The sequence below is a fragment of the Dendropsophus ebraccatus genome, chromosome 11 (assembly GCF_027789765.1).
Source record: "Dendropsophus ebraccatus isolate aDenEbr1 chromosome 11, aDenEbr1.pat, whole genome shotgun sequence".
NCBI classification, from domain to species: Eukaryota; Metazoa; Chordata; class Amphibia; order Anura; family Hylidae; genus Dendropsophus; species Dendropsophus ebraccatus.
Genome location: NC_091464.1, coordinates 61,265,578 through 61,293,550, shown reverse-complemented (window position 1 = coordinate 61,293,550; position 27,973 = coordinate 61,265,578). Strand labels below are relative to the sequence as shown.

General features: G+C 44.8%; 2 protein-coding genes across 9 annotated transcripts in view; one reads left to right on the top strand and one right to left on the bottom strand.

The window, feature by feature from the left end:
* The window catches only part of PIGP (phosphatidylinositol glycan anchor biosynthesis class P), a 48,702-nt gene that overhangs the window by 17,370 nt on the left and 3,359 nt on the right, over nucleotides 1-27,973 (bottom strand). For 2 of the 8 annotated variants that reach the window (XM_069946213.1, XM_069946208.1), the window contains exons 2-6: nucleotides 22,182-22,225; nucleotides 19,855-20,020; nucleotides 12,748-12,795; nucleotides 12,215-12,442; nucleotides 7,541-7,608 (exon numbers count right to left, since the gene is read on the bottom strand). The gene's annotated coding sequence lies outside the window, so the exon portion shown is untranslated. Of the gene's footprint in view, nucleotides 1-1,512; nucleotides 1,546-7,540; nucleotides 7,609-12,214; nucleotides 12,443-12,747; nucleotides 12,796-19,854; nucleotides 20,021-22,181; nucleotides 22,226-27,973 lie in introns of those variants that run through there. The other 6 variants (XM_069946211.1, XM_069946210.1, XM_069946209.1 and 3 more) reach the window with 6 other exon arrangements.
* The window catches only part of TTC3 (tetratricopeptide repeat domain 3), an 89,724-nt gene continuing 63,498 nt past the window's right edge, over nucleotides 1,748-27,973 (top strand). Inside the window, exons 1-11 of the mRNA XM_069946206.1 lie at nucleotides 1,748-1,906; nucleotides 4,515-4,582; nucleotides 7,242-7,290; nucleotides 9,828-9,957; nucleotides 11,959-12,046; nucleotides 12,769-12,822; nucleotides 13,096-13,237; nucleotides 13,333-13,418; nucleotides 13,541-13,635; nucleotides 14,957-15,019; nucleotides 22,461-22,515. Coding sequence (XP_069802307.1) covers nucleotides 4,517-4,582; nucleotides 7,242-7,290; nucleotides 9,828-9,957; nucleotides 11,959-12,046; nucleotides 12,769-12,822; nucleotides 13,096-13,237; nucleotides 13,333-13,418; nucleotides 13,541-13,635; nucleotides 14,957-15,019; nucleotides 22,461-22,515 — 828 coding nt within the window. The 5' untranslated portion in view covers nucleotides 1,748-1,906; nucleotides 4,515-4,516. The remainder of the gene's footprint in view (nucleotides 1,907-4,514; nucleotides 4,583-7,241; nucleotides 7,291-9,827; nucleotides 9,958-11,958; nucleotides 12,047-12,768; nucleotides 12,823-13,095; nucleotides 13,238-13,332; nucleotides 13,419-13,540; nucleotides 13,636-14,956; nucleotides 15,020-22,460; nucleotides 22,516-27,973) is intronic.

Genomic DNA, 27,973 nt, shown 5'->3' with positions numbered 1-27,973 from the left:
CCGATGCCTAGGGCAGCACCTTGCAGAGGGGGCAGCACCAGGGAGCAGGGGGACAGAAAAAACTAATTCTTTTGTTTTTATTTTTTTAGTTTCCCTTCTCCCGTTCAGACTTGCCAGTAAATCTGGTGTCTTTTCCAGGGGGGTGGGGGGGTATGGTGGTATTGGTCAGGTCTGGTATCACCAATAGGTGCGTGAAGATGGGGCGTCTTCAGGTTTAGTGCCTAGGGCAGCAGCAGCTGTTAATACAGCCCTGCCTGCGGCCTCCTCCAGAGACCGGGGACCTGCACGTGTGGCCGGGAGGGGAACCTGTGTGCCGGGGTGAGAGGAGGAGGGATATGTGCACTCCTGCCCCAATCACGCCCAGCTGCCCCAGTTTCCCCCAGTATGCCCCTGTCACCTCTCATTTATACCTTTATTACTACTACACCCCTCATCTTTACCTGTACTACTACTACTACTACTTCTACTACACCCCTCATCTATACCTGTACTACTACAGCCCACATCTATACCTGTACTACTAATTCCCCTCATCTTTACTACTAATACACCCCTCATCTTTACCTGTACTACTACTAATCCCCCTCATCTGTATTACTAATACACCCCATATCTATACCTGTACTACCTCACCCTTCATCTTTACCTCTACTACTACTACTAATGCCCCTCATCTGTATTACTAATACACCCCATATCTATATCTGTACTACTACACCCCTTATCCACTATACCTCCACTACTACACTCTACCTAGATGGAGGCACCATGTGTCCCGCTATCCCCACCCCCACCCCCTCGCTTATCCCGGAAATGCCCCTGCCTGCATGTGTCCCTGCTACATAGAGGATACATATATACAGCAGTACATAGAGGATACATATATACAGGGGGAGGCATATATACAGTAGTACATAGAGGATACATATATATATACAAGAGTACATAGAGGAGACATATATACAGAAGTACATCGAGTGATATAAACTATTGTAAAAATACAGTAACCCCAGCTTTCCCAGCATCTTATACTCGGTATGATGGAGGTCACCCAGCTCTCCAGCATCTTATACTCAGTATGATAGAGGTCACCCAGCTTTCCTAGCATCTGTCTATGGGACCATTTCGTGTCATCACTGAGCCGCCCAATAGACTTATACAGGAAAGTGAGTTCTGACCCTTTCACAGGGCACAGTAGGATATTTGGTCACCAATGACTGGAAGGACCGAAGATGTTATAGGTAAGAGGTTAGAGGCCAGAGTAGTCCTTTAAGGATGGGCCGCCAGCCTGCTACTCATGGGCCAGTGCTGTGTACTTGCCCCCCGGGCTAAAATTTGCCAGCCAGCCCCTGGTGGCACTATAGGGAACAGACACCAATACATTGCAGCTCTAGGGGCTTCCAAATCTTATACAGAAGAAGGAGGCTTGCACCCTGTCCAGACACTGAACCCCACCACTGTACGCGGAAAATAAGCAGGAAGCCAGATCCCAGGCAGTTCTGCTGATCCGACCTGATACTCACGGTTTCCAGCAGCACTTCCTGTAATGATGTAATTCACCACACAACCTGTAGATGTCGCTATGAACCAATACCATTCTGCTCACGCTATTCAGCGTTTTACCAGCAGATGGCGCTGACGCGCACACACAGAAATGTGCTGTTCGGTCTATTTTAGCAGCAGTTTCCTAGTCGCCGGTTCACCTGCAGGTGGCGCCAGTGAGGTGACGCTGATAATGCATATGAATTCTCCTTCCTGTGGAAGGAATGTGGGTGGGGAGTGATCCCTTCGGCCCCGCTTACAGCGCACATTCCCGGCTGTACGGCGTCATCACTTTGCGTCCCAGCCTCCTGAGTGACTGTGAGGGGCGACAGGGGGGCTTCTGCCTCTACTTGTGGCAGCTTAGGTGAGTGTCGCCCCCCGGGCAGGGTATGTGGGAGGAGAGGGGGGTAAGTGCAGTCAGTAATATCATGTTATCACGTACAGTGTATCAGGACCATACCTGGGAGCTGCAGATGCTTTGTTACAATGTATCAGGGAGTCAGCCCCACGTGTGCTATCAACTCCTCCTTTGTTACATTGTGTCACGTGATGCACCCATAGAAGGGGCTGCACTTTGTTTACTATTGATACTTTTTGTTACACTATATTAGATAAACAATAAACATGGGGCTAAAAGTTACAAGAAGGTATATAGGTCAATTCCCCATCGGGAGGAGCTACTAGTCCCTGGGCATGCTGGGAGTTCTGGTTCTGCAGCAGCTGGGGAGTCAAACTTACCAAAAGACACTGCTATAACTTTTTGTGCTGTCTACTCCCGTCTGCGTGAGGCTTATAGGGCATGCTGAGAGTTGTAGTCCTGCCACAGTTGGTGAGTAAAGATTGGGAGGACTTCCCTATAGCGTCTATTCTCACCTGCTGAAGGATTTCAGGTCATGATGGGAGATGTAGTCACACAGAGCTATATGTCAGTCTTCTCTCATCTGTGACCCCAGCTATGGCAACACTACGACTCCTAGCAGGCACTTACAGCCTATGGCAGATGGGGGTAAGAATCAGGAGTACAGGACAGATATCCCCAACTATGGGTGTACAGCTGTTGCTAAACTACAACTCCCAGCATGAGCCTTTAGAAGATGGGACTAGAAGTGACAGGAGGCAGTGCTGCAGTCTTTACTAACCTGATGAAACCTGGGGAGTCTGGGTCCCCAGATGGGGCTAGGAGTCACAAAACAACAACTCCCATCATGCTCTGACAGCCTTCGGCTATAGAGATTCCATTAATCCATATGATGCCCCTTTGTGGTGATAGAGTAGAGGTCCCAGGGCCGGCCTTAGGGTAAATGGCGCCCTCTGCGAAACCTTTACCCCCCCAAAGGTAACATAAAGCTTCTTCAGCCACCCCACCATACACACAACTAACCCCCCAGCCATTCACACAACTACCACCCCCAGCTCCCCACCCAACTACAGCCCCCTAAACAACTACCACCCCAGCCACACCACCCAACTACAGCCCCCAGCCCTCCTACCACCCAACTACAGCCCCCAGCCCTCCTACCACCCAACTACAGCCCCCAGCCCTCCTACCACCCAACTACAGCCCCCAGCCCTCCTACCACCCAACTACAGCCCCCAGCCCTCCTACCACCCAACTACAGCCCCCAGCCCTCCTACCACCCAACTACAGCCCCCAGCCCTCCTACCACCCAACTACAGCCCCCAGCCCTCCTACCACACAACCATCACCCCCGCTGAGAGTTCTCTGACCTGAGCGCCAGCGTAGCATGACTTCACCCAGACAGCACGTCCCCTTACTGATTGGCTGGACATGTGCTCCGGGTGACGTCATGCTCCGGTGCCGCACAGAGGAGGAAAGGACCTGAGCGCTGCGGGGAGGAGGGCGGCCAGGGGTGCTCCGGCACAGAACTGCACTGCACATCTAACTACAAATAGAAGTAAGATGTGCTGTGCTTCTGCCGGGGAGGGGGCACAGCACATCTAACTTCTATTTGTAGCTAGATATGCAGTGCAGCTCTGTGCCTGCCGGAGCGCTCCCCCCAGCTGGCCGGGAGTGAGGCGCCCCACAGGTCGCACACCCCAAAGGCCAGCCCTGAGAGGTCCATTATACAGTTATGGAGATGATAATCCAGGCTCGAGAAAGTCTACTTCTGTAAGGTTTTTCTATTGCATAGTGATGGTTTAGTGCTAGGGGGAAGGCCAGGGACCCCCATGGATCTGAACACTGCACAGGTGCTGGATCATTAAAGCTTATCTGCAGTGTTCAGAAAGGTGATGATTAGGAGAAATCCTGCCCAGGGGCATTCCTAATGATGAAGAGGGCGGGGAAGAGGCACAGAGGGGCGTTGCAGGCCTAGAGCATAGACACTCTAGGCCACACCAATCTGAAGTATAAAAGTTGTCTTTTAGGACAATAAGTGTATCATCTGCCGAACGGACCCCAGGATTTTAAATTAAAAGCAGCTATCCAATGGTACAAGCGGGTGAGGGGGGCAGATTGTGGGTACAGAGTAGCTTCAAGGGTCCTTTTATCTGACTTTTTGAAGCCAAAGCCAGGAATGGATTTGAAAATAGCAGAAATCTCAGTCTTTCCTTTATGACCTGCTCTCGGTTTATAGTCTATTTCTGGCTTTGGCTTCAATAATCTGTGTAAAGGGACCCTAAGTTTTGCACCACAATATATATTGTAAATCAGATTGCATCAATCAATGTCTGAGGCAGTTCTGGTCTTTGATATGGTATATGACCACCTTCCTATTGGAAAAATTGCCCCCGATCCAATATGGCGGGGACAATTATATGTTTGTTTGAAGGGAACCTGCTGACAGGTTCTCTTTAAGGTTTACATGTGTAGGTTTGGCTATTCTCAGGAGTCATATAAAGCTGCTGCACTATGGTCACTGTATCTACTGATGTGTATGTCATTCTGTGGATAACTCTATGGGTCTCTGTCGCTATCTTCCATACTCATATATGTCTTTGTTTTATCACAGCCATGGCTACTGTGGTGACTGAGTTCAGTAGGCGCACTATACAACTTATACCGGGCAAATGTGAATGGGTGAGTCCTCTTATGTCCTTCATGTAGGTAAAATCTGTTCCTAATATCGAGGGGTGCTGCCCCCACCCTGAGGGCCCTGGCACATTTACTGTATTTTATGCTCAGTTATAAATGTATACCAGCTTGTAGCTAGTGAGTAATTCATACATTTCCAGGAGGAATAACATTATGTAGTGTTCTAAGAAAAGGTTCCCCAGAAATATTTAACAGGGAATACAAACACAGATGGACAGACTTCCTGTGCATGTGCAGTGGCGGTCTTTGGCACCAAGCACCCCAAGCGATCGCTTGGGGCCCCCAACATCCAGGGGGGGCCCCCACGCCCCACTCTTGTGCTCAAGACCGCTGAACAGGGCCGCTGCCCGTCTCGCTGCTGCCATCTGAACTGTAACTATGAGCATTAGTAATGAGCGCTCATAGTTACATGCAGCAGCACTGACAGGGCGGGAGACATTGGCCCCCTTCCTGTCAGTCACTCTTGTGGCCGCAGGAAATGTTTTCCCTGTGGTCACAAGTGGCAGCTTTGTCCTTGTGGTGCCGGCGCTCCAGTGACATCACTGGAGCATCGGCGCCAGGACAAGGGGAGTGCAGCCTCTTGTGATCGCAGGGAAAACACTTCCTGCGGCCACAAGAGTGAAGAGAAGAGGAGACCCAGGTGAGTATAAGTGTTTGTTTTATTGTGTTATATACTATATGGGAGGGGGAGCACACAGGGGTCTGTTTAACTGGGGAGCGCACATCGGGGGTCTATATAAATGGGGGAACACAGAGGGGGGCTATATAACAGGGGGAGCACACAGGGGGGCTAAAGACTACTGGGGCTTCACAGAGGGGTCTATATACTACTGGGGGCAGCACACAGGGGGTCTATATACTACTTGAGGCAGCAGAATGGGGTCTATATACAACTTGGAAAGCACACAGGAGGTCTATATCCAAGTGGGGGAGCACACAGGGGGGCTATATACTACTGGGGGAGTACACAGGGGTCTATATACTACTGGTGGGGCACACAGGGGGTCTATATACTACTGGGAGAACATACAGGGGGTCTATATACTACTTGTGAGGCACACAGGTGGTCTATATATAACTGGGGGAGCACACAGGGGTCTGTATACTACTGGGGCAGCACACAAGGGGTCTATATAATACTGGTGGGGCACACAGGGGGTCTATATACTACTGGGGGAACCACACAGGGGGTTTATATACTACTGAAGGAGCACACAGGGGTCTATATCCAAGTGGGGGAGCACACAGGAGGTCTATATCCAAGTGGGGGAGCACACAGGGAGGCTAAATACCCCTGAGAGAGCACACAGGGGGCCTATATACTTGTGGGGGAGCACACAGGGGGTATATACAACTAGGGGCAGCACACATGGGGTCTATATACAACTGGGGCAGCACACAGGAGGTCTATATACTTCTGGGGGAGCACACGGGGGGCTATATATAACTGGGGGAACACACAAGGGTCTATATACTACTGGGGGAAGCAAACAAGGGGTATATACTACTGGGGGCAACACACAGCAGTCTATTGTTTTGGAACGCGTGTCGAGGGGGGGGCCCAGACATGCCAAGACCGCCCCTGTGCATGTGCCCTATGTAAGAAAGGCTGGTAGACCTGGTGTATCTCTACCATACATAGACCCTCATTCTCTGGCTGCGTCCCAGTCACTTAAAGAGGATGTACCATCAGGTACATCCTCTTTAATCTGGCCCACGGATCGAACAGCGCCGTCACCGGGAAGCCGGTGCCGCGGTCGTTTTTTGAAACCGCGGCCCAGTTTTCGTGTATGGCGTTGTTCTATCCACGGGTCCTGGGCCGGTGCTGAAGCACAGGAGGTGGGCCGGCCCACCCCCCAGAGGGAGGGATATTCCTCCAGTGCTTCAGCACCGACCCGGGACCTGTGGATAGAACTGCGCCGTACACTGGAACCGGGGCACGTTTCCAAAAACGGACCAGACACCGGCTTCCTCGTGACGACGCAGTTCGATCCGTGGGTCTTTAAGTGACTGGGACACAGCCAGAGAATGAGGGTACTCCAGATTTAAAAAAAAAAAAAAAAACAGCTCTGATGTTAGAAAGTTATACAGATCTGTAAATTACTTCTATGTAAAAATCTCAAGTCTTCCAGTACTTATCAGCTGCTGTATGTCCTGCATGAAGTGGTGTATTCTTACCAGTCTGTCACAGTGCTCTTTGCTGCCACCTCTGCCTATGGCAGGAACTGTCCAGAGCAGGAGAGGTTTTCTATGGAAATTTGTTACTGCTCTGGACAGTTCCTGACATGGACTGAGGTGGCAGCAGAGAGCACTGTGACAGACTGGAAAGAACTACTTCATGCAGGACATACAGCAGCTGATAAGTACTGGAAGACTTCAGTATTTTTTTTTAATATAATAATAATCATCATCATCTATGGAGTAGCATAGATGTCTGATAGATGCAGGTCTCAGTGTCCATGGAGAAGGTGGGTTGTAAACTTCTGTCTAATGTTGAAAACAAAATCAGGATACAGAAATCTGGTGTGAACAGATCCTGTGCGGGACGCCTGCCATTGTCAGCTGATCTGTAATACGCCGTTATTATACTCTGTTCTGTAATGTTGTGTGACTACAAGTCAATTGTTTTTTTTCTTTCTTTCAGAACCATGATAAACTAATAGAGGTTCCTATTATCGATATTATTACTAAAGGTAACGTCTTATCCAGGACTCCACCACCTCTGTGCTGAAAGATGGGTTCAGGCGTCTCGGGAATTGTTTGTGTGTATTATTTAAGGGGCTGTATGCCAGGTCGCCGCCTTTTTATGGCAGCAGCTTGGTGCCGGGAGCGGCTGTTGGTAGGACAGGGCCAAAGAAATGGCCTTTCCTGGCAGTTTAACCTGTTACATGCCATGATCAAATCATAACCACGACATGTAATGTATCTGTGGGTCTCACTTACCCCATCACCAGCACAGCGACATGATTGCTAGGTGTCGATGGGCTGCCATCTCCTACTTGTTGTCTATCCTGTGAATAGTGGAAAAGAAACGTTAAATTGGAAGATCCCTTTAAAAGGTTCATCTTGTCTCGCAAAGAACAAGCCCTGGTATGGTTTGGGCTCTATGGGGTTAAAGGGGACCACAAGCAGCTTGAAGCTGGAATCTGTTATCATAATGGTGCGTGAGCCACTCTTTCAAAAGAATCATAACTGCGGCCGGGAAGGGAGCGGTGAATAATCAGGTTTCGCCTGGTCGGCCATGATTGATCTCTCTGTGTATAAGGGATATGTGACTTTCTACATGTGTTAGAGCCGGCTAGGTTTTGTAGCTTTTCTACCGCATGCGTTGCAGGATGCTGCACTGGAGAAGGGTTTGAGATGAGATTTTTTTTTTTTTAGAATTTTTCATGTGGGATGTGTAATGTATAAAGCTCCATTGCCCATCCTGTTAAGTCATTTTTTTTCTGTTGCTGGGAAAGCGTGATGACATTTACGGTATATATCTTATACATTCCTGGCTGCTCTGCTATTCAGCAGTCTGAGCGTCATTCAGAATACAAAATGTGCATACAGATACAGCCAGGGAACTGAAGTGCAAAAACAGCGCCACTCTTATCTATAGGCCGTGTCTGGTATTGCGCATCAACTCAAACTAACTTCTGAAAACTAGCCACGGCCTATGTAGGATATAGCTGTAAGGGGTGCTTAGAGAGCGCATAAAGCAAACGTCTCATAGGGACATGTCAAAAGGTTTGATCTGGCACAGTCTCGCTGATGCCCCCCCCCCCCAGCTGATCGGTAGAATGGGGGAGATGTGCTGCACTTCCCTGCTGTCAATCATCTCTGTTATGGCAGCTTTATAGACTTAAAATTGAGCCGCCTGCATGGAGATCGCTGCAATCCGGGGAGAGAAATGCTCTGCTGCACACGTCTCCCAGTTTGCTCTCCTGATTGGTGGCGGGCAAAACTTTTAACCTGTTAATGACCACCAGTATGCCTTTTTACAGTGATCATGTAGGGAACTTATTCTAGGCTGCTGCCTTTTTCTGGTGGCCTAAAATAAGGGCCCTAATACATGGAAAGATTATCGTGCAAAAAAACATTATATTGTTCAAATTTAAGTGATAATCTTTGTGTGTATGCAGGCTACAGGCAAACAACTAACGAAAATTTGTTCATGTACCATTGTTCGCATCTTTTAAGTTGACCATGCAATTGTCGTTAAACGTTTGCCAATCTTCCAATGTATGTGCACATTGTTTGTTCGTAATGACAATCATGCTTAGAGTATTATATTAGAGTATACAAACGATCGTCATTACGATCACCAAAATTCCGGGTATTTTGGTGAATGATTTCAGTTCGTTTGCAAAAGTGAACGTTTGAAATCATTTAGGGTTATTTAGAGAAAGCGAAAAATTGCCTCATCTATTAGGACTTTGAGGCAGAGCGTGACAGCCAGGCTCCCACTGTACCTACCAGGAATGGAGAAACCTCTGTTTCTGGTGTATGAACTCTTTACATGCTGTGGTCAGATTCTGACTGTGACATTTAAGGAGTGCAGAACTTACTTATCGGCTTCTGGTTAACGCGATCTCCGATGCTGATGAGTCTCCATGCTAGTTGGGGAGCTTTGTGATGTCCCTGAGGTCTGCCATGGATGGCTGAGTACACGATCGTGTCTGCGGCATAGTGATATGCTGACCGGCTCAAGACTGTACTGGAGGACTAGTGCAGTGTATTATAGTAGTCATCTCATCTGATTTTTATATATATCTATATATATATATCTCTTTCTATGTGTGTGTGTGTATATATATGTATATATATATATATATATATATAATAAATATATATATATATATAATATATATATATAATCAGTATATATAATCAGTATATAAAATTTAATTAAGAAAATTGCCCCCATCCCCAAAAAGTTATTTTTCCTTTCCCTTTCCCTTTTTCTTTATTAAACCTAAAAATAAGATACACAAAACAATATCATTATTTTATTATTTAGCCCCCCCCCCCCCCCGTGACCGTGATAAAAAGGATTGCTGTATTTAGTTAATCTGCCTCCCAACAAAATGTTTAAAAAAAAACAAAACTAAAAGTTATATGTATTCCAGAATGGTGTCTCACAAAAGATAAAAATGAAGGGAAAAAAAAACCTTGGAGGGGGTTAATGCGTGGCTGTGACATCACAAGAATTCGTATTTATTTATGTATATTTTATGTTCACCAGTGGATCCCGTTGGTTACTGGCTTTCCCACTCCTATGACGAGATGAAAAAGAACTGTGATTTAATGAAAATCTATCTGTTGATGCCAATCCTGATGACTAATAATGCTATTGAACCGCTATATCAGCCCTGGTGAGTGACTCTCTTTATATCCTGAATCTGCCTCAATTCCAGTCCTAGCGTTTTTCAGCATTTCCATGGGGCATTGGGCATGCACACAAGCATTCTCTGTATGTCCCCAAGTCATGACCTGGTGGAGGGTCTTAAAGAATGGCATTATAAGGGTTCCCTGACCTATTTTCAGATAATAAAGCAACAACTATTGGTATATAAGGTTATTTTACTAACTTTCCTTCTGCTTCTAATGTTAATGAGGTTGTCCAGCAAAAATATTATTTTTTTTAAATCATCTGATATCAGAAAATTATATAGTTTGTAATTTACTTCTATTAAAAAAATCTCAAAGTCTTCCCATAGTTATTAGTTACTCTATGACTCAGGCATGTCCAAAGTCCGGCCCGCGGGCCATTTGCGGCCCGCGTTCCGAACTTCTACGGCCCCCCCAGGTATCCGGCAACAACAGATACCTTGCGCCACGCCACTCTAGTGCACAGAAAAGGAAAGCCGAAATCTCGCGATGTCCGCGATTTCGGCTTTCCTTTCCCGTGCACTAGAGCAGTGTTTTTCAACCAGTGTGCCGCGGGCGCCAACCCCCTTACCTACTGGCCCGGACGTGCTCCTCCAATCAGGGGAGACCAGGAGCGTGGTGCACCACGCTCCTGGTCTCCCCTGATTGGAGGAGCACGTCCGGGCCCGTAGGTGAGGGGGATGGCGCCCGCGGCGAGCATCTCAAGGAAGGTGAGCAGGGATGGGGGTGAAACAGGAGAGAAGCAGGGGGGAGAGAAACATGGGGATGGGGGAGAAGCAGGGGGGAGAGACACATGGGGATGGGGGAGAGAAACAGGGATATCCCTTTTGTGTTTATCGAAACAGGCCCAGGTTTCACACTGAGTGAGTATAAATACATTTAGAATCTATATTATTAACTATATGTATAATATGTACTGTTTTAGTGTCATTTTGTGCCATTTTGGTTGGTGGTGTGCCCCGGGATTTTTTAAGTATAAAAAGTATGCCGTTTTCAATAAACTTTGTAAAAAAAAAGTTTATTTGCATTCATTTTAATGGTCCAAAGAATGTCAAGCAAAATGGTCGGCCCCCGCACATGTTCACTTCATCAAATTTGGCACTCTTCGAAAAAAGTTTGGACATGCCTGCTCTATGTCATGCAGGAAATGTTTTATTTTCAGTCTGACACAGTGCTCTCTGCTGACATCTCTGGCCGAGACAGGAACTCTGTCTCGTTTTTATATGAATTCCCATTAGAAAACCTCTCCTGCTCTGGACAGTTCCTGTCTCGGCCAGAGATGTCAGCAGAGAGCACTGTGTCCGACTGAAAATAAAACATTTCCTGCAGGACATATAGTAGCTGATCAGTATGGGAAGACTTAAGATTTTTTTTATAGAAGTAAATTACAAATCTATATAACTTTCTGACACCAGTTCATTTGAAAGAAAAATATTTTCTCTGGACAACCCCTTTAACTACATCAGACAGGACATGGGGAAAAGACAGCAGAGTGAACAATCTGCATGGATAGACAGACAGATGACGGGGAGATGGTGATGTAGGCTGGAGGGGCTGGTCGGAGTTGGTGACATCACTTGGGGGGTAGGGTTAGAGCTCGGAGACCAGATCCAGCCAAGCTTCCAGAGACATCAGAGGATGATGCATTGTCTTGAGAGGGAGAAGCCAGGGATCTAGAGACAACACCGCACTGAAAATAAAACAACTACCCAACTTCCTGTGAGGGGTAAACTAAGCGGCACCAAGCTAAAGCCACTAGTATTAGTGATAACACGATATGTGTTAGATGTTTGTGGGTGACGCTTTTACCTAAATACAATTTTCTAGTACCATAGTACCCCTTTAAGTACACTAAATAAATGTAAAAGTCCTCTAACATCCTTGTCTTTTGTTTTGCAATGAAACCAAAACTAAACTACCATAGATCATTGTGGATAATGGAATATTGTTTTCTCTCTCTCTCCTCTCTCTCTCCTCAATATCAGTATCTTTTCGCCACTAGATAGGACCATGAAGGACATGGATTACATTGAAGTATTAGAGGATCTTGCTGATCTTTTTAAGAAAGTAGCGGTGAGTACAATGTACTGTAATGGGGATACATAAATTCTAGGCTTAGCTAATCCACAACCAGCGTCCTGGGGAGGCCTGTGGTTTCCTGGACCCCAAACTGGGTAAGGTGCAAAGATATCTTTCATAAATTGATCAAAGCAAATTATTGTAATATTGAAAGGGCTTTACCTATTGGATTCCAGAAATGGCTGCTCTCTTGTCCTCAGAACCACACCAGAACCAGAGGACAGTGGTGGTGCTGTTTTTGGAAGAAAGTGAAATAGGTAGCACACGGCTATGTTTTTCTTCTGATTCTGGATAACCCCCACATGATGTCAAGGGCAGGGAAGGATCCGCCATGTTGAATTTTAACGCCTGTAGTGATTTGGTATTTAGTATCTGACCGGTTTGTTCTCCCTTGGGGAAAAAAACAAAAACAGAGTAATCTGTCAGCGGCTTACTGGCCTTTCTCTATTAAAAACACATGCATGCTAATCCTAGCATGCCTCTATATAAGAAGGGGGTTATTGAATGTGTAATGTCAGTAAGGGGTGTCCACAATGGGGGAAATTTACGAGTTCCTTACATAATACAGAATTAAGAATCATTGCCTGAGACAGTAGTAAATCATGTAGGCACCAATATATAATGTATGTGTGTGTCTATATGGTCTAATGTAACTGAATATGTGATTCATACCGCTGGACACTTGAAGTACTGACCCTGATGTATTCTCATTTCAGACTGATCTTCGCTCAGTAGACAGCTTACTGAAAATAGGAAATAAAATGGACGTAGTAAGTAATAACCAATGAGAAATATTCCTGCTGTATTTATGCAAAAACTTCTGACTTCTCTATTTATTACTATTATAAAATACCATTGTCTTTAGCATGTAAAGTAATACTGCTAGGATTTACCGTAACACAATTATCCATAGGGATCCGACCTCTGGGCCTCCTACCCATTTTAAAAATGAAGGGCTAGCAGTGCTGACTTTTCTTGCACTCATTGATAAAAAAAAGTTGATGCAAATGCAAAAAATAAAATTCTCCCTTGTCGTCTTTCAGCCTAATTTGAAGACTCGAATGTTTGCCTTGAGCGACGCGATCAATTGGGTGCAGGCGACTGGAGACCAAGAGGCGTATAAAAAAATCATGGAGACTCAGCAGCGTCTGCGTGATATCTCCCTCTTCACCTTCTTTTTCCAGTGTATGTGATGAAGATGCTTGTCGTGAAACCCACTTCCATCAGGGATGATGGTGATGAATGTAAATCCTTTATTTTATTTGTACTCCAACCTATAGATTCCTTTTTACTGACCAAGATGGGGGAAGAGTGCTGTACACTGACCGATAAAGTGAAAAAACAGGCGTGTGACAAATGTGATGAGGTAAGAGAATGGGGAGCAGAAGAGTGACACCACTGCACTGTGTTCACAAAACTTTATTACTACACACCCCTGTCCATATACTGAGATTTATACTTAAAGATCAATGTTGTTCACTGTTCCAGGAATGTGATAAGAGGAAGCTTTGCGGTAACATTGCCTTTGAGAAGCGTCAGTACCACTGCGCCATAGAGTATTACACTGCAGCAATGCAGTACAGGTAACTTGTCTTCTTTACTGTATAAATTCCATGAAGACTGCAGGATCGTCCCAGTTTCCTCCCAAAACAGCTACACCCTGTGCTCAGGTTGTGTGGTATTCAGCGCCATTTACTTCAATAGAACTAAGCTGCAATACCACATCCAAACTGAGCAATCATATAGGACATGAAACTTTCTCAGTGACCCATGGTGGCACATGCAATAGGTACAAGCTGCTTCTGTATTAAAGTTCCATGTCCAAAACCCATTTGGGAGGATGCACCACCTCATCTTCTCTAAGGGGAGGTGGCCTGTCCTTCTGTTTTTAGATTTTTGAACAAAGAGAAAATTCACTATTGTTATAGATTTTTTTTTTTAATAAATATCTTAAAGGGGCTGTCCAGTATAGAATGCAACTTTTGACTTAAAACATTAAGGATGTTGCCCTGGAGGAAGAAATGCAATAGCTTCCCCTACTCTCAACATTTCATTTCTGCTTGCATGTAGTCTTGAAGATGTCACAGTTGCTATGTTAGTTAAGCCCCTATTACATGGGGTGATCAGAGGGAGTAAGTGAGCACCGACCTATCAGATCAGCACTTGCTTGCTCCTCGTTCCCTGCTTGCTGTCGGCGCTGTTAAACGTGCTAACAGCAAGCTGGTAAATGAGGGGGGCCGCGGGGCACTGCAGGAAGAGCTCCCTGGATAATCCTTAGATCTTTAGTCTGCTGCCACCACTCCTAGTAGAAGGAGCGAGGGCAGCAGATTGCTATCGTTGTCTTTCACCTTTCAACATGTTGAAAGACGTTAAAAGACAACGATCAGCCGGCATTGTGCATGTCAGCTGATCATTGCCTTTTATTACACAAAGCGATTATCAGTCATAATGGCCAATAATCGGCCAAATATGGTTGATAATCGCTTTGTGTAATAGGGCCTTAATACTTCCAAGGAGACAGAAGTGAAATGACAGTTTTCTCCTCCTCCGCAACCCTTTTAAAGGGCACCTATCATCATTTCAGAGTTGAGAGGTGTAGCTCACACTGAGGGATCAGGAAGTATTAATTGACAATGGATGAATCCCATGCACAATCTCTATTAATCAAAATAGGGCTCTTGCATGAAACTCGCATGGGGTGTTTCCTCGGCAGTCTAAAGCCCTGGTGTGAGGTATGGAGAGCACGTGGCAATGCGTAGTGACAGGAACCTTTTTTTTAAAAAAAAAAAAAAAAAACTTTGAAAAATTACAGGTTGCTATGGACAACTCCTACTTTGGATAATTTGTGATGTCTTTGACTATAATTTCCAGTGAAGACTTATTATTATTTTTCTCTCTCCTCAGTCCCCATAACCATTTCTTGTTCAGCAATCGGGCACTCTGCTTTATTCGCCTGCAGGACTATCGGTAAGTGGTGTGTGTATTATAGGTGTAGACAGTATTGGTGGACAAAAAATATGTATTGTATTGTAATAGATGAGGTCTTACCGTGAATGTACCATTAGGTACATCACTTTGGGTATTATACCTTAAAGAATTGCCACCTTGTTCCTGCACACTGCTGATATTTTCAGGAGCATCGCCCCGTCCCGGAGCACTAGGGGAAAGTCCGCCGCCACCTCGTGTGACGACCCTTTGTGACGTGGCTCCGTTAAAATCAATGGAGCCACGTCATAGAGGGGAGGGATTTCATCACACTGGGGGGCGGCAGACTCGCCTCCAGTGCTGCATCCCCGTGATGGTCTACTCATGTAAAAAATTTAAAGCAATGTACCTGATGGTACATTCGCCTTAACCATTGATTTTCATATGATAGTGGGTTTAGCACATGACCCTTAAAAGAATAGGTTACATAGCTGGAAAAATCTGTCCCAGTGTATGTGGTGTACAGGATAATGCAATAACCTCCCCCCCCCCCCCCCCCCCCCCCTTCCCTCCCCAAAATCTAGGTTGGTAGCGACCTGACCAAATGATTTGTGCGACATTGCTGCTCAAAAAAGGTCTACTGCACGTCACAGAGCATGCCCACAACACTCTTAGAATAACAGATTGTAGAACTCCATTAAATGATTTCTTCCTGTTTCTACTTGCTGTTACATAATTCAGGTATAATGATTGCTTCCATTACTGTGTGCAGGAATAGAATTAGAATAGAATTAGAATAAAAAACACACGTAATAAAGAGCATCTTTTATCACGGTAATGGGAACTGTCCAAAGCAGTAGCAGTAGCTCTGGACAGTTCCTGAGATGGACAGAGGTGGCAGCAGAGAGCATTGTGTCAGACTGGAAAGAATATACCACTTCCTGCAGGACATACAGCTGCTAAGTACTGGAAGACTTGAGATTTGTAAACTGTATAACTTTCTAACACCAGTCGATTTGAAGACTTTTTTTTTTTTTTTTTTTTTTTTATTTATTTATTTAATTTTTTATTAAATTTCAAAACCATACAAAACCCTCTAATTACACAGCTCAATACTTATCTACGCATAACATAACAGAAGCAAAAACAAAAAAAATTACCTATTTACATAACATTTCATAATTTCAATTTTAAAGGGAACCATTCACCCCGTGGCCCCCGGCAGAAACTGACATACAGTGACATAAAGGTCAATATACTTACCACATCGCTCCCGGTCCCGTCCCGGATCCCGTTGTTGACACGGAGAAATCGCCGATTCTTCTTCTCCCGCCCATTATGGTAATGAGCTGAGATGAGTCCAACGTCCATAGGAAACGACGGACGAGTCCAACTTATTCATGAGGTCCTCTTCTCGTCGCCGCCCATCCACGCCTCCTGGAACTTGATTGACGTCTTCTGACGAATTCCCGCGCAGGCGCCGTTGCGATGGTCTCATCACCTCTCTGCGCCTGCGCGGTAAACAGGATACGTGTTTGAGGCAATCGGCGCACGCGCAGTAAACAGTGAAGCTGCGGAGCGGCTTCAATTGTGAACTGCGCATGCGCCGAAAACGACTGTCACGGCGCCTGCGCGGGATCCGGCGAGAAGAAAGAAGACGAGGAGGAAGAGGACCCGGCGTCAATCAAGTGTCGGAGGCGGGGAGAAGGCTGGACTTCGGACCCGGCGACGCTCATTACCATAATGGGCGCGAGAAGAAGAATCGCCGATTTCTCCGTGTCAACAACGGGATTCGGGACAGGAACGGGAGCGATGTGGTAAGTATATTGACCTTTATGTCACTGTATGTCAGTTTCTGCCTGGGGCCAGGGGGTGAATGGTTCCCTTTAACCTCCTCCCCCACTCATCACTCCATGAGTCCCTAAAGAGACGCCAGATTGTACCGCTCAAAATGTCACGGCAGGTGTCCTCCATTCATTTACCGTTGGAGGGGTAGGAGAGAGCCATTTCCGGGCAATCAAAAGTCTGGCATAGAAAATCTCCCCTTTTCTTTCTTTTATTAAGACCAGATACAGGGTCTACCCCCAGGAGCGCTGCCAACGGGGATGGCTCTACTCTACACCCAACGTCCAACGAAACCTGTTTGAAAACCTCCATCCAGAACTTTCCAATTTTACTACATTGCCAGAACATATGCAAGAATCCAGCTGACTCTATCCCACACCTTGGGCAAACATCCCCCTCCCTCCTGTTAATCCGAATTAAACAAACGGGGGTAAAATAAGTCCTATGGAGTATATTTATCTGGACCAGACGATGACCCCCATTTCTAGATACCTTCCTTATGTTCTTATATACCATAGCCCACGTATCCTCCTCCAAAGGGCCCAGCTCCCTATCCCAAACAGTCGCACTTCTCTTGAGTCACTGCAACCCGCTCCATGATATTCCTGTATATCACCGATACCGCTCTAGCTTTTATTTTCCCTTCTAGAACGGACTTAAAGACGCCGGTAGCATTACATAACTGAGGAATTTCCTTCTCCTGTCTCCACGCATGTCTCAACCGCATATATTCCCACCATACATTCTCACATAAATCAAATCTAGCTTTTAACACTGACCATTCTTGCACACTCCCACCATTCAACACATCCCCCATCTTACTCACCCCTGCCGCAGCCATACCAGGGAGAATCCCCAATCTATACACTTCACTAAAATTAGAATTATACCATAACGGGGACTTACTTATAAAACCATCTACCCCGACCAGCTCTTTAAACCTTTCCCACACCCTGAATATCATGAAAGTAACAGGACATTGAGCACGCTTCAAGTTCCTGGGGGGCCCCCCCTCAAGAAACTGAAAAAGATCCAGATATTTCACCTTCCCGGACTCCATCAAGAAATTAAAAAAAGGAATTCTCTTCCACTCCACTATAAGTCTTAACTGAGCTGCAAGAAAATAATTCCTCACATCGGGGATACCCAAACCACCCCTATCCAGGGGCTGGAACAGTGTGGAGATCTTAATTCTAATTTTCCTTCACCCCCATATCAAGGAATTGTATAACGCTAAAATTCTCCTTTACGTAGACTCATCCACCCACAAAGGGGAAGCCCCCCAGGTGTACAAAATTATAGGCAAACATACAGATTTAATCAGCACAATCTTATCCATTCTGGAAATAGGAAGCTTATTCCATATCTCCCCCTTTCTCTCTAATTCCCTTATCATTGGAAACGTATTAATCCTATGAAAATCAGAAATCTTACCATTAATAGAGATGCCTAAGTACTTAAACTCCTGATTTTCTTGCAACACTCTTAAATCCCCTATCAATGGAGGGCTATATTCCCCTAAAGGGAGAAATATTGATTTGGCCCAATTTATACGTAGCCCAGAGAATTTATCAAAACCCTGCAAAATCTCTGCCACACACGGCAGTGATTTTTCCGGGTTCGCCAAATATAGCAAAATATCATCGGCATAGAGAGAGATGACATCACTTGCCTCCCGTGCCCCGAACCCCTCAATCTGTGAATGCGATCTTATGGCAATTGCTAGAGGCTCTATCACTAGAGCAAATAGCAAAGAGGACAGGGGGCAACCCTGCCAGGTACCCCTTCCAAGTGTGAAACCAGCTGTGCTCTCCCCATTAACCAGGACCGATGCCCTAGCCCCCCGATAAAGAAGCTTAACCATCCTTATAAATCCATCACCAACCCCAAACCTTTCCAGCACTTCCCAAGGGTACTCCCACTCCACCCTGTCAAATGCTTTAACGGCATCAAGAGACAGGATGGAGTGGGGACCCCCCCCCCCCCCTGACCCCACCTGCAGACTACTATGCAGTCTTTGAATGTTATACTTTGCTATTCTGCTAGGAATGAATCCATTCTGGTCTGGATGGACTATATCAGAGATAACCGTTTTAAGCCTATTGGCAAGAATTTTGGCATACAACTTAATATCAGTAGTTAACAGCGATATGGGCCTGTAAGACTCCACCAGTGCGGGATCCTTCCCCTTCTTGGGGATAAGAACTATTAATGTATTTTTTCATATTCTCAGTACTCCTTTTGGTGAATACACCTCTTCTTCCAGTATATATAAGAATAAACATAAATCTGGTCTACAGCATCATTCAGATAACTCTATTAAGTCAAACTCCTTCTAGTGCTAATTATTTTACCATAATTGAATTGGCTGATGCCGCCTTCTCAGAACCAATAGAAGGAAGCACAGATCCAGTTTGTAGATGGCTCAATGATCTGGGCACCAACCAAGGAAGCTTGTTTGGCAGAAACCTAAAGACCCTATTCCACGGAACGATTATCGTTCGTATTCGGCCGATATCGGCCGCTACGGACGATAATCGTCCGGTGGAATAGAGTGCAACGATCAGCCGACATCGTTCATGTCGGCTGATCGTTGCAGTCGCTTGTTTTTCAACATGTTGTCGTCGCTCCGTTGAATAGGAGCATCGGCAGCAGACGCTGCTATATCCTATGGGCTGCCCGGAGGATCAGCGATCACCCGGGCAGCCCCCCCCCCCCGCACTCACCCGCTCGCTGCAGCCGTGTTGAATAGCGGCGGCAGCGAGCGGGGAACGAGGAGCAAACGAGTGCTGAGAGCGCTCGTTTGCTCCTCTAAATGACCTGTGGAATAGGGGCATTATCCCTCTAACATTCCTCTGCCTGAAGGTTTTAAAATAACCAAAGAAAACCTACAAGGACAAAGACTACATTTTGGAACATTGTATTTGTACACCAATGACAATAGGGGAAAAAAAGCAATAGAACTGGCTGAAGAGCCAACTTTAACAAGAGAACAATTCTTGAAATAGTGAGCTATTGCAGAGAATAGATACCTTATTTAATGTGTTTGCTTCTCCTAGTGTTGCAAGCTAAGAAAAGTTTTCAGACGTTGACGGATACATTAGACTCAGCGCCGGCACTAGGAATCCCATAGTCTTCACTGCAATCTTTTCTTGACAAATCTGGAACTTTGCCGAATAGTTTTTTGTGTCAAATCAACTGTGTTAGAAAGTAAAATAGATTTGAAATTTATACTTATAAAGGAGAAAGAGCCTAAAGTAGGATGATGCACTCCAATTTATGAAAATATTAAAATAATTTCCTTTTTTATACAAACACAGATCAAAAATTGGAGTGCATCATCCTTTTTCAGGATGTGTGCCTAAGGATGGTTTGCACTGATTATATAAGTGGTGCCTGCTGATTCGCTTTTCAGTAGACCTGTAACTTACCTATTTTGAAAAATCTTCAGTCTTGCAGTATTTATCAGCTGCTGTATGTCCTGCAGGAAGTGGTGCATCCTTTGACACAGTGCTCTCTGCTGTCACCTCTGTCCATGTCAGGAACTGTCCAGAGAAGGAGAGGTATTCTATGCAGCATTGCTGCTGCTTTTGACAGTTCCTGACATGGACAGAGGTGGCAGCAGAGAGCACCGTGTCAAACTGGAAAGAATACACCACTTCCTGCAGGACATACAGCAGCTGATAAGTACTGGAAGATTGGAAATTTGTAAACAGAGGTAAACTACTAATCCATATAACCTCCTGACAGCATCTGATTTTAAAGGAAAAAAAAATTGCCAGAGTAGTTTTAACACAGTTCTGTGGCGGTAGTGGTGGCGGAGTCCTTGAGGATATTACGCTACACAGTTGGATCCTGTAATCAGATCAGTAGTAGGCATAGTACTTGGTCGTCCTTTGGCAATACAAGTTCCACATACTGTACAAGAAATGATTAATCAAGTTAAAGGCCACTGTAAACTAGTGCTGATCTTCTACCCTTGAAATAAGTTAGGAGGTAAACCAAGAACTATCTATTAAGAACTGATAAAACCTTTAAACATTGGAGTTGTTTGGACATATATACAAAACTTAAAGGGGTTATCCAGTCTTAAAAAACATGGCCTCTCTTGTCCTCAGTTTGGCTGTGGGTTTTGCAGCTAAGTTCCATTGAAGTGAATAAAGATGAATTGTATTACTACACACAACCTGAGGACAGGGGTGGTGCTGCTTTTCTGTGAAAAGAAAGTGGCTGTGTTTTTCCTTATCCTTGATAACCCATTTTAATTCAGAATTTAATAAATAAATATATATATATATATGTGTATGTGATTTATATAATTACACTTACTGCTCTGAGCACAATGGCACAATGGCGGGGTTTAGTGTCCGCTCTTCAGTAGTTTCCTCGTAAATGGGATGCTAAGTGTATCCTTCTGTGCAGTGACCTGACTTGCTAATCATGCAGGGTACAGAGGCCAAATATTACATTGCTACACAAGTCCAGACTGTTATCACAGGGGATAGGAAGGAACAGCAGAGAAGAGACAGAGACGGGGGGGGGTGCTGAAAAAGTAGGAATCAGAATGCTGAAAGTCCAGTACAGCCTGCAGGTGCCATGTTACATCAAAATGAGCTAAGCAGATTGATATATAGTTGTGTAAAAGATTCAATATTCTTCTGGGCTTAAAGTGTCACTGTGGTTATATAATATATATATATATATATATATATATATATATATATATATATATATATATATAATTTTTATTTAATTTTTATTTATTTTTATTTTTTTTACAAAAATCAATTGTACAGGCGATTTTAAGAAACTTTGTAATTGGGTTTTTCGAGCAAATGGCATTATGTGCATTTAAAAAGCCTTTCCCCGGCCTCACCCCCCCCCCTCCCCCTCTCTCTCTCTCTCATTCACTGCTCATTTTTAGGAAATAATGTCTTGCTACATCAGACATGCCCCTGTCTGTTCTATAGAGAGGGGAGGGGGAGGAAGGAGGAGGGAGATTAGTTGGCAGCAGAGAACAAAGGATTACACAGCGGGAGATGTGTGAAAGCCTCTATTCAGAGGTCAGAGAGGTCAGTGCTGACTTCAGAGGAGATAGCCCAGTGATGTAGCTGTAAATTAACTTTGTTGTCCTGTTTTGGTGCCTCATCTCCCTCCACCTCTCCCCTCTTCATAGAGAACAATGAAGACAGGGGGGAGAGCTTCAAACTACTTTCTCATGATAAAAATGCATTTTTCGGCTAATAAACCCAATTACAAAGTTTCTTAAAATTGCCTGTACTATTGGTTTCTGAAAAAAATAAAATAAACGACAGGTACACTTTAAGAATCTGATGGCTATTTGAGTATGTACACTTACATGGGAAAGGTCGTCAATCACTGGCAGGACTGCCCACTGGACTCCTAAGTCCCAAAAAGAGCAAAATTACTGATCAACCAATCACTGGCTGCAACAAGAGAACAGGAAGTGTGGATGACCCCCAAAAGGCCTCATGCATGTATAATTTTGTACAGCATGTGTATAAACCGGTTACAGACATGATATGATGATTGCATCGTACCTACCAATAATCTAGCATTAACAGGTAGTCACGTATTCTAGATTGTGATAGTGAACTCTTGTAACTGTGTTTTGTAGGAAGGCTCTTTGTGATGGGAAGAAAGCCATTGTATTAAAGAACACCTGGCCCAAGGTGGGTACCTTCTGCATGCATATTTCATTATATTATTATTATTATTATTATTATTATTATTATTATTATTATTATTATTATTATTATTATTATTATTATTATTATTATTATTATTATTATTATTCTTAAGAGATGTCGATTGACAGTAAAATATTTTTAAACGCTGGACCCCCCTTCTAGTATCTTCTCACAGCTGCAGGACTCCTCCTCACCAGTGCATTGGTAGTAAAGAGCTGATGCTTCTGCTCTGTATAAATGTATTGGAGGAATACAGAATCTTTGAAGTGGCGGCACTGTGCATTAGTGATCAAAGCTTTTAGTGGGAAACTCTCATTTACATTGTACTTTTCAAGTTATAGTACATCATTTCTATCAATTGGGGCCCAGAACAGCATCCTGTAGATGTGGCTGCACCAAAGCGGTAATATTATAGCTCTCCCGAGAGTCCAGGCCTGTTTTAAATGCATGACAATATCCTGCTGGACAAGTGCCATGAAAAACTTTTTCCCAGTAATTGAAGCACATTACAAAGTTATATAACTGTGTAATATGCTTCAATCACCTATCTGCCTCCCTTCCCTGTCTTTTCCCCCCTCCACCCCCCACCAGGAAGTGTCCTGACTCACACAGACCTGATTACTGTCGTCACCGTCACCAAGCTCTTCTCTCGGCTCCTTCTCCTGTTACACTTGCCTCCCCCCCTCCCCTGCCTTGTCAGGTGACAGGCTTGCTCACCTCCGATTGGCTGAACAACTGCAAGCCATCACTTGTCACATCTCACTTGCTTATCTTCCCTCTGACTGACTCTGGCATATAGGCAGCTCCCCCCTCCCCCCTCCCCTCATACCCTCTCTCCTGCTGCCGTGGACTCAGTGAAGGAGTCATGTCACTAGAGAAGATAAGCTGAGCAAGCAGAGTCAACTGACAAGGAGGGGGAGGGGGAGGCTGGTGTAACAGGAGCTAGAGCAGCCCTCCTGCTGATGACTCATCCCCACAAGAAGGAGCTGCCTGGTGACGGTGACGACAGTAATCAGGTCTGTGTGAGTCAGGACACTTCCTGCTGGGGGGTGGAGGGGGGAAAAGACAGGGAAGGGAGGCAGATAGGTGATTGAAGCATATTACACAGTTATATAACTTTGTAATGTGCTTCAATTACTGGGAAAAGGTTTTTCATGACACTTGTGCTGTTCTGTAGTCTATTAGCTATGAATACATCCAAGTACTTCTCTACCAGTGACTCTCCCAGGACATATGATGCTGCAGGTTGTTACTCCTCTTAGGACATATGATGCTGCAGGTTATTACTCCCTCTAGGACTTAAGCTGCAGGTTATTTCTCCTAGGAAATATCATGCTGTGGTTTATTAGTACCCAGATGCAGAATTTTACATTTATCCACATTAAACCTCATTTTCCAAGCAGATGCCTAAACACTGAGTGTGTCAGTGACCATTTGTAACATCTGCACATCTTCCATAGACTGGACTGTACTACAAAGCTTGATGTCATCTGTAAAGATAGAAACATTGCTGTTAATCCAATCATTAACGATAATAATCAAGCTAAACAATAGCAGAGATAGGGCTTCTCATCAGGATTCTGGGCTTATGTGTTTTGTTTAGTTTTTTTTTTTTTTTTGTCAAATTCTGAAACAGAAAAGTTTCCGTGCATACATTGTTATCCCTGTAGCCTAGGGCTGTGCGACTAATCGAATTAATTTGACTAATTGGCCCAGAATTTAAGAATCGATTACGATTTTTGGAAAAAAATCTAAATTCGATTTTTACAAAAAAAATCACTGCGGGCGAGCAAGCGGTCTGAAGAGGGGTAGTGCGGTGCCGGTGGTAAGGTGCAGGGTGGGCGGACTAGTCTCTAGTCACTAGCAGAGCTGCTGCTGATCTGTCCCCGCATTTATAGCGGGATGGGCTCCCCTCCCAGCCACGCAGTGACTGCAGGATAAGGTGATAGTGTTGCTGGAGCTGTACAGCGGGATGGGGGGGGCAGTTCATACCCCAGATCCCTCTGTACAGCTCCAGTAATCGCAGCAAAGCCTCCTCCAGAGACCGGGGACCTCCTGCCCCAATCACCGCTAGGTGCCCCGGTCACCTCTCATCTATACCTGTACTATTACTACACCCCTCATCTGTTCCTGTGCTACTACCAGTTTGTTTTGTTAGACCACATTCTCACGGAACACTGATGTGGAATGCCTTTAACGGAGTCTCCCCCGCCGGGCAGCATCTGTAATTAGTTGCTGGGAGCGGGGGAACTGTACAGATATGTGCCGTGCTGTAATGAATCAGCCGCACAGCGCTGTCATTACAGTGCGGTACATATCTGTACACTTCCCCCGCTCCCAGCATCTAATTACATATGCTGCCCGGCGGTGGAGACTCCATTACAGGCATTTTACGTCCGTGTTCCATGAGAATGCTGCCTAAGGTTTGCAAATTTGACTTTAAAAATGTATTTTTGTTTATGTATTTATGTCAAAGTCCAGTATAGATCTCTCTCAGCTAAAATTAAAGGCCTCATTCACACATCAGTAATTTTTGCCCATATCTGAGAATCCATATCTACTGACAAAATAGGGATCTATTATTTCCTATGGGCCTTTGCACACATTATATGGCTCTGTATTTGCGGCATTAAATTGCCTTTAGTAAGTGAAGGGGTCTGTGCAACAGGTTGCAAATGGCTTCAATTGCACATTCACAATCCTATCTGCGGCTACAGAAGTGTGACCCCAGCCTAAAACCTGTTTATCAGCCATGTAACCAAGAGCTTTCTATGTGTTATGCAGCCCAGATTGTTAAGGGTTAATCTGCTAGTGAAGGACACGGCTACATGAGTTGTGGATAAAAGTAACAGTTGCTACAAGTTTAATCTCTTCATGACTTTTGAGGTACATCTATGTTATGGATTGGGTGCGCATATATGGCGCCGGCTCAGGAACCATACATGATACATGACTGCTGTCTGCAGCTGACACCCCCTGTTGATGACTGGTATCTGAGAGCAGCCAGATGTAAGCAATTTAAAGAGGTACTCCAGGCTGGGATCATTTTTTATTGTAGGCAGGGGAGGGGGTGGATATAGAAGGCGCCGGTCACTTACCTTCCCGATTCCAGTGCCGGGTCCTGGATCGCGCCGCCCCGTTCTCCCGTCCTCCCGTCAGGCTGTCTCTTCGTAGTCTGAGCTGCAGCTTGAGACGTGACGTCTCAACGCGATCCGGGACCCGGCCCTGGAACCGGGGAGGTAAGTGACCGGCGCCTTCTATATACCCCCCCCCCCCCTCCCCGGCCGTACAATAAAAATGACCCCAGCCCGGAGTACCCATTTTACTGTATAGATCCTGCAATGCGTGCAGAATTGTCCAAACATACAAATATAATAGAAATATGATATATGCAGAACGCTGAGCCTGGTCGATGAATGGCGCAGGTGAGAAAAATGCCAGATGCCAGAATTTCTAACTTATTTTTTTAGTCATATCAAAAATGTGGAATAAAATGAAATATAAAGTGATCAGAAACTCTCATCTCCCCGCAATACCAATAACACAGATCACTGTGCAAAAAAATAAGTTTATATTTTAAAAGTAGTAAAAACTGAAAAAAATATACAGATTAGGCCTTGTTGTTAACATACTGAGGCAGCGTTCACACGTACCGCATTCGCAGTGGATCGCTGCAAATTTAGCAGTAAAATCCACTGCGATAAGCGGTAGTCATGCCCTATGGCTCTGCCTTATTGCAGTATAATTGGCTGTGAATGCGGTCCGTGTGAACACTGCCTTACAGAATAAAGTTAATTTGTCTGTTTTTTTTTTAATGACCCACAGATTTGCAGTATTTTTGTCAGTTTTATCCCACTAATGACATGCTTTTGTAATACATTATATGGTAAAAGCAGGGGACTAGGAGTACAAAATACAACATGTCACTTTAACAAAGAAAAAAAATTATAAAAATAAAATCCCTTGCACAACTGCTAGTGTTAAAGTAGAAACGTTACGGATCTTAGAAGGTGAGGGAGGCAAAAAACTATGTATTTTTTTTCCTTCTGGTGACAAATGCAAATGTGTGAACACAGCCCTAGACTCGACACATGTAAAGAAACAACTGTATGTTTATGTTCTGCTGACTTTAGCAGTACTTTATGCAGCTTACTGCGGGGGAGGAGGAGATCTTGGGGTCCCCCTTAGGCAGAGTAGACTGAATAAATTTAACTATCGCTACACTGACCAAGGCCACATGGACTGAAACAGGCCAAATCCGCTTCTGCCAGAATGATTTATCAGGCCTCTTGATGTTGTAATACCTAAAATATTTGCCTGGATAAGCAACAATTCTTTAAACGCAGCAAAAATATATTTTTAACTAGCAAAATAATGTTGAATACTAAATGGAGTATTGGGTGAGATGGTGTCATACTTTCACACTTGTAAAGGGTTAATGTGAGTCTCTCACTCCATACACCCAGCAGCAGCCACAGCACAGAGCTGGGGCAGTGTTTACCTCCAAAACTTGTATCCTCCTCCATAATACAGGACTCCCCTGTCTTTATATTGATGCTAATATTCCAATAATCACATGAAGTAAAGAAGAACAGATCTCCCCAGTTTACACACAGTCTCCCCCTTATAGTACAGGCAACATTCACATCATGATTTTACTTCATTTGCCCACTCTGTACTTGTCTGTATCCTGTTAAAAATGAATGTTGACATATATCTCCAAATACTGGCAGCGACTACATTCAATTAAGTGGCTAAAACATTAGTCAGCTAGTGACAATATTTGGGCCATGTCCCACCCATATATGTTTTACTTTGCAGGACTATGTTATACGTTGTATTGCAAAATGTTTTTGGAGATTGCTTCCATTGAAGAGAATGAAGCTGAATTGTAGTACCACACACAACCCAAGGACAGAGGTGGTGCTGTTTTTGCAAGAAAGTAGCTATTTCTGGATATCCCCTTTAAAAAGTTGTGTTTAAAAGCTCTTTATGGGTCAACCAGGAACTTACATATATGTGACAGTAGAGAGATATTCTCCTATATCACTTCTACTTTATCACTGACTGCAGCCAGAGGACCTCCTGCCATGTTCTTATAGTACAAACTGCAGAGTGTGGACCTCCTTTTAACAACTGCATGTTAGGGCTAATGCACAAGATCTTCTGTCTTCAGAGACACATGGTATGTGAGCTGGCCATGTGTCCTGAAGGGGCATCATCATCAACGCTTGGCAGCAGATTCCCGCTGTCTGCCCGCTCCGTGGAGCGGGCGGATACAGCAGGAGTAACGCCTGGAAAACTGGGATACAGCCTATGGCTATGGCTGTATCCCAGTTTTCCAGGCGGTCCTCCCGCTGGATCCGCCCTCTCCACGGAGCGGGCAGACAGCGGGAATCATTACCGAGGGTTCGGGTTTGTACGAACCCGAACTGAACTC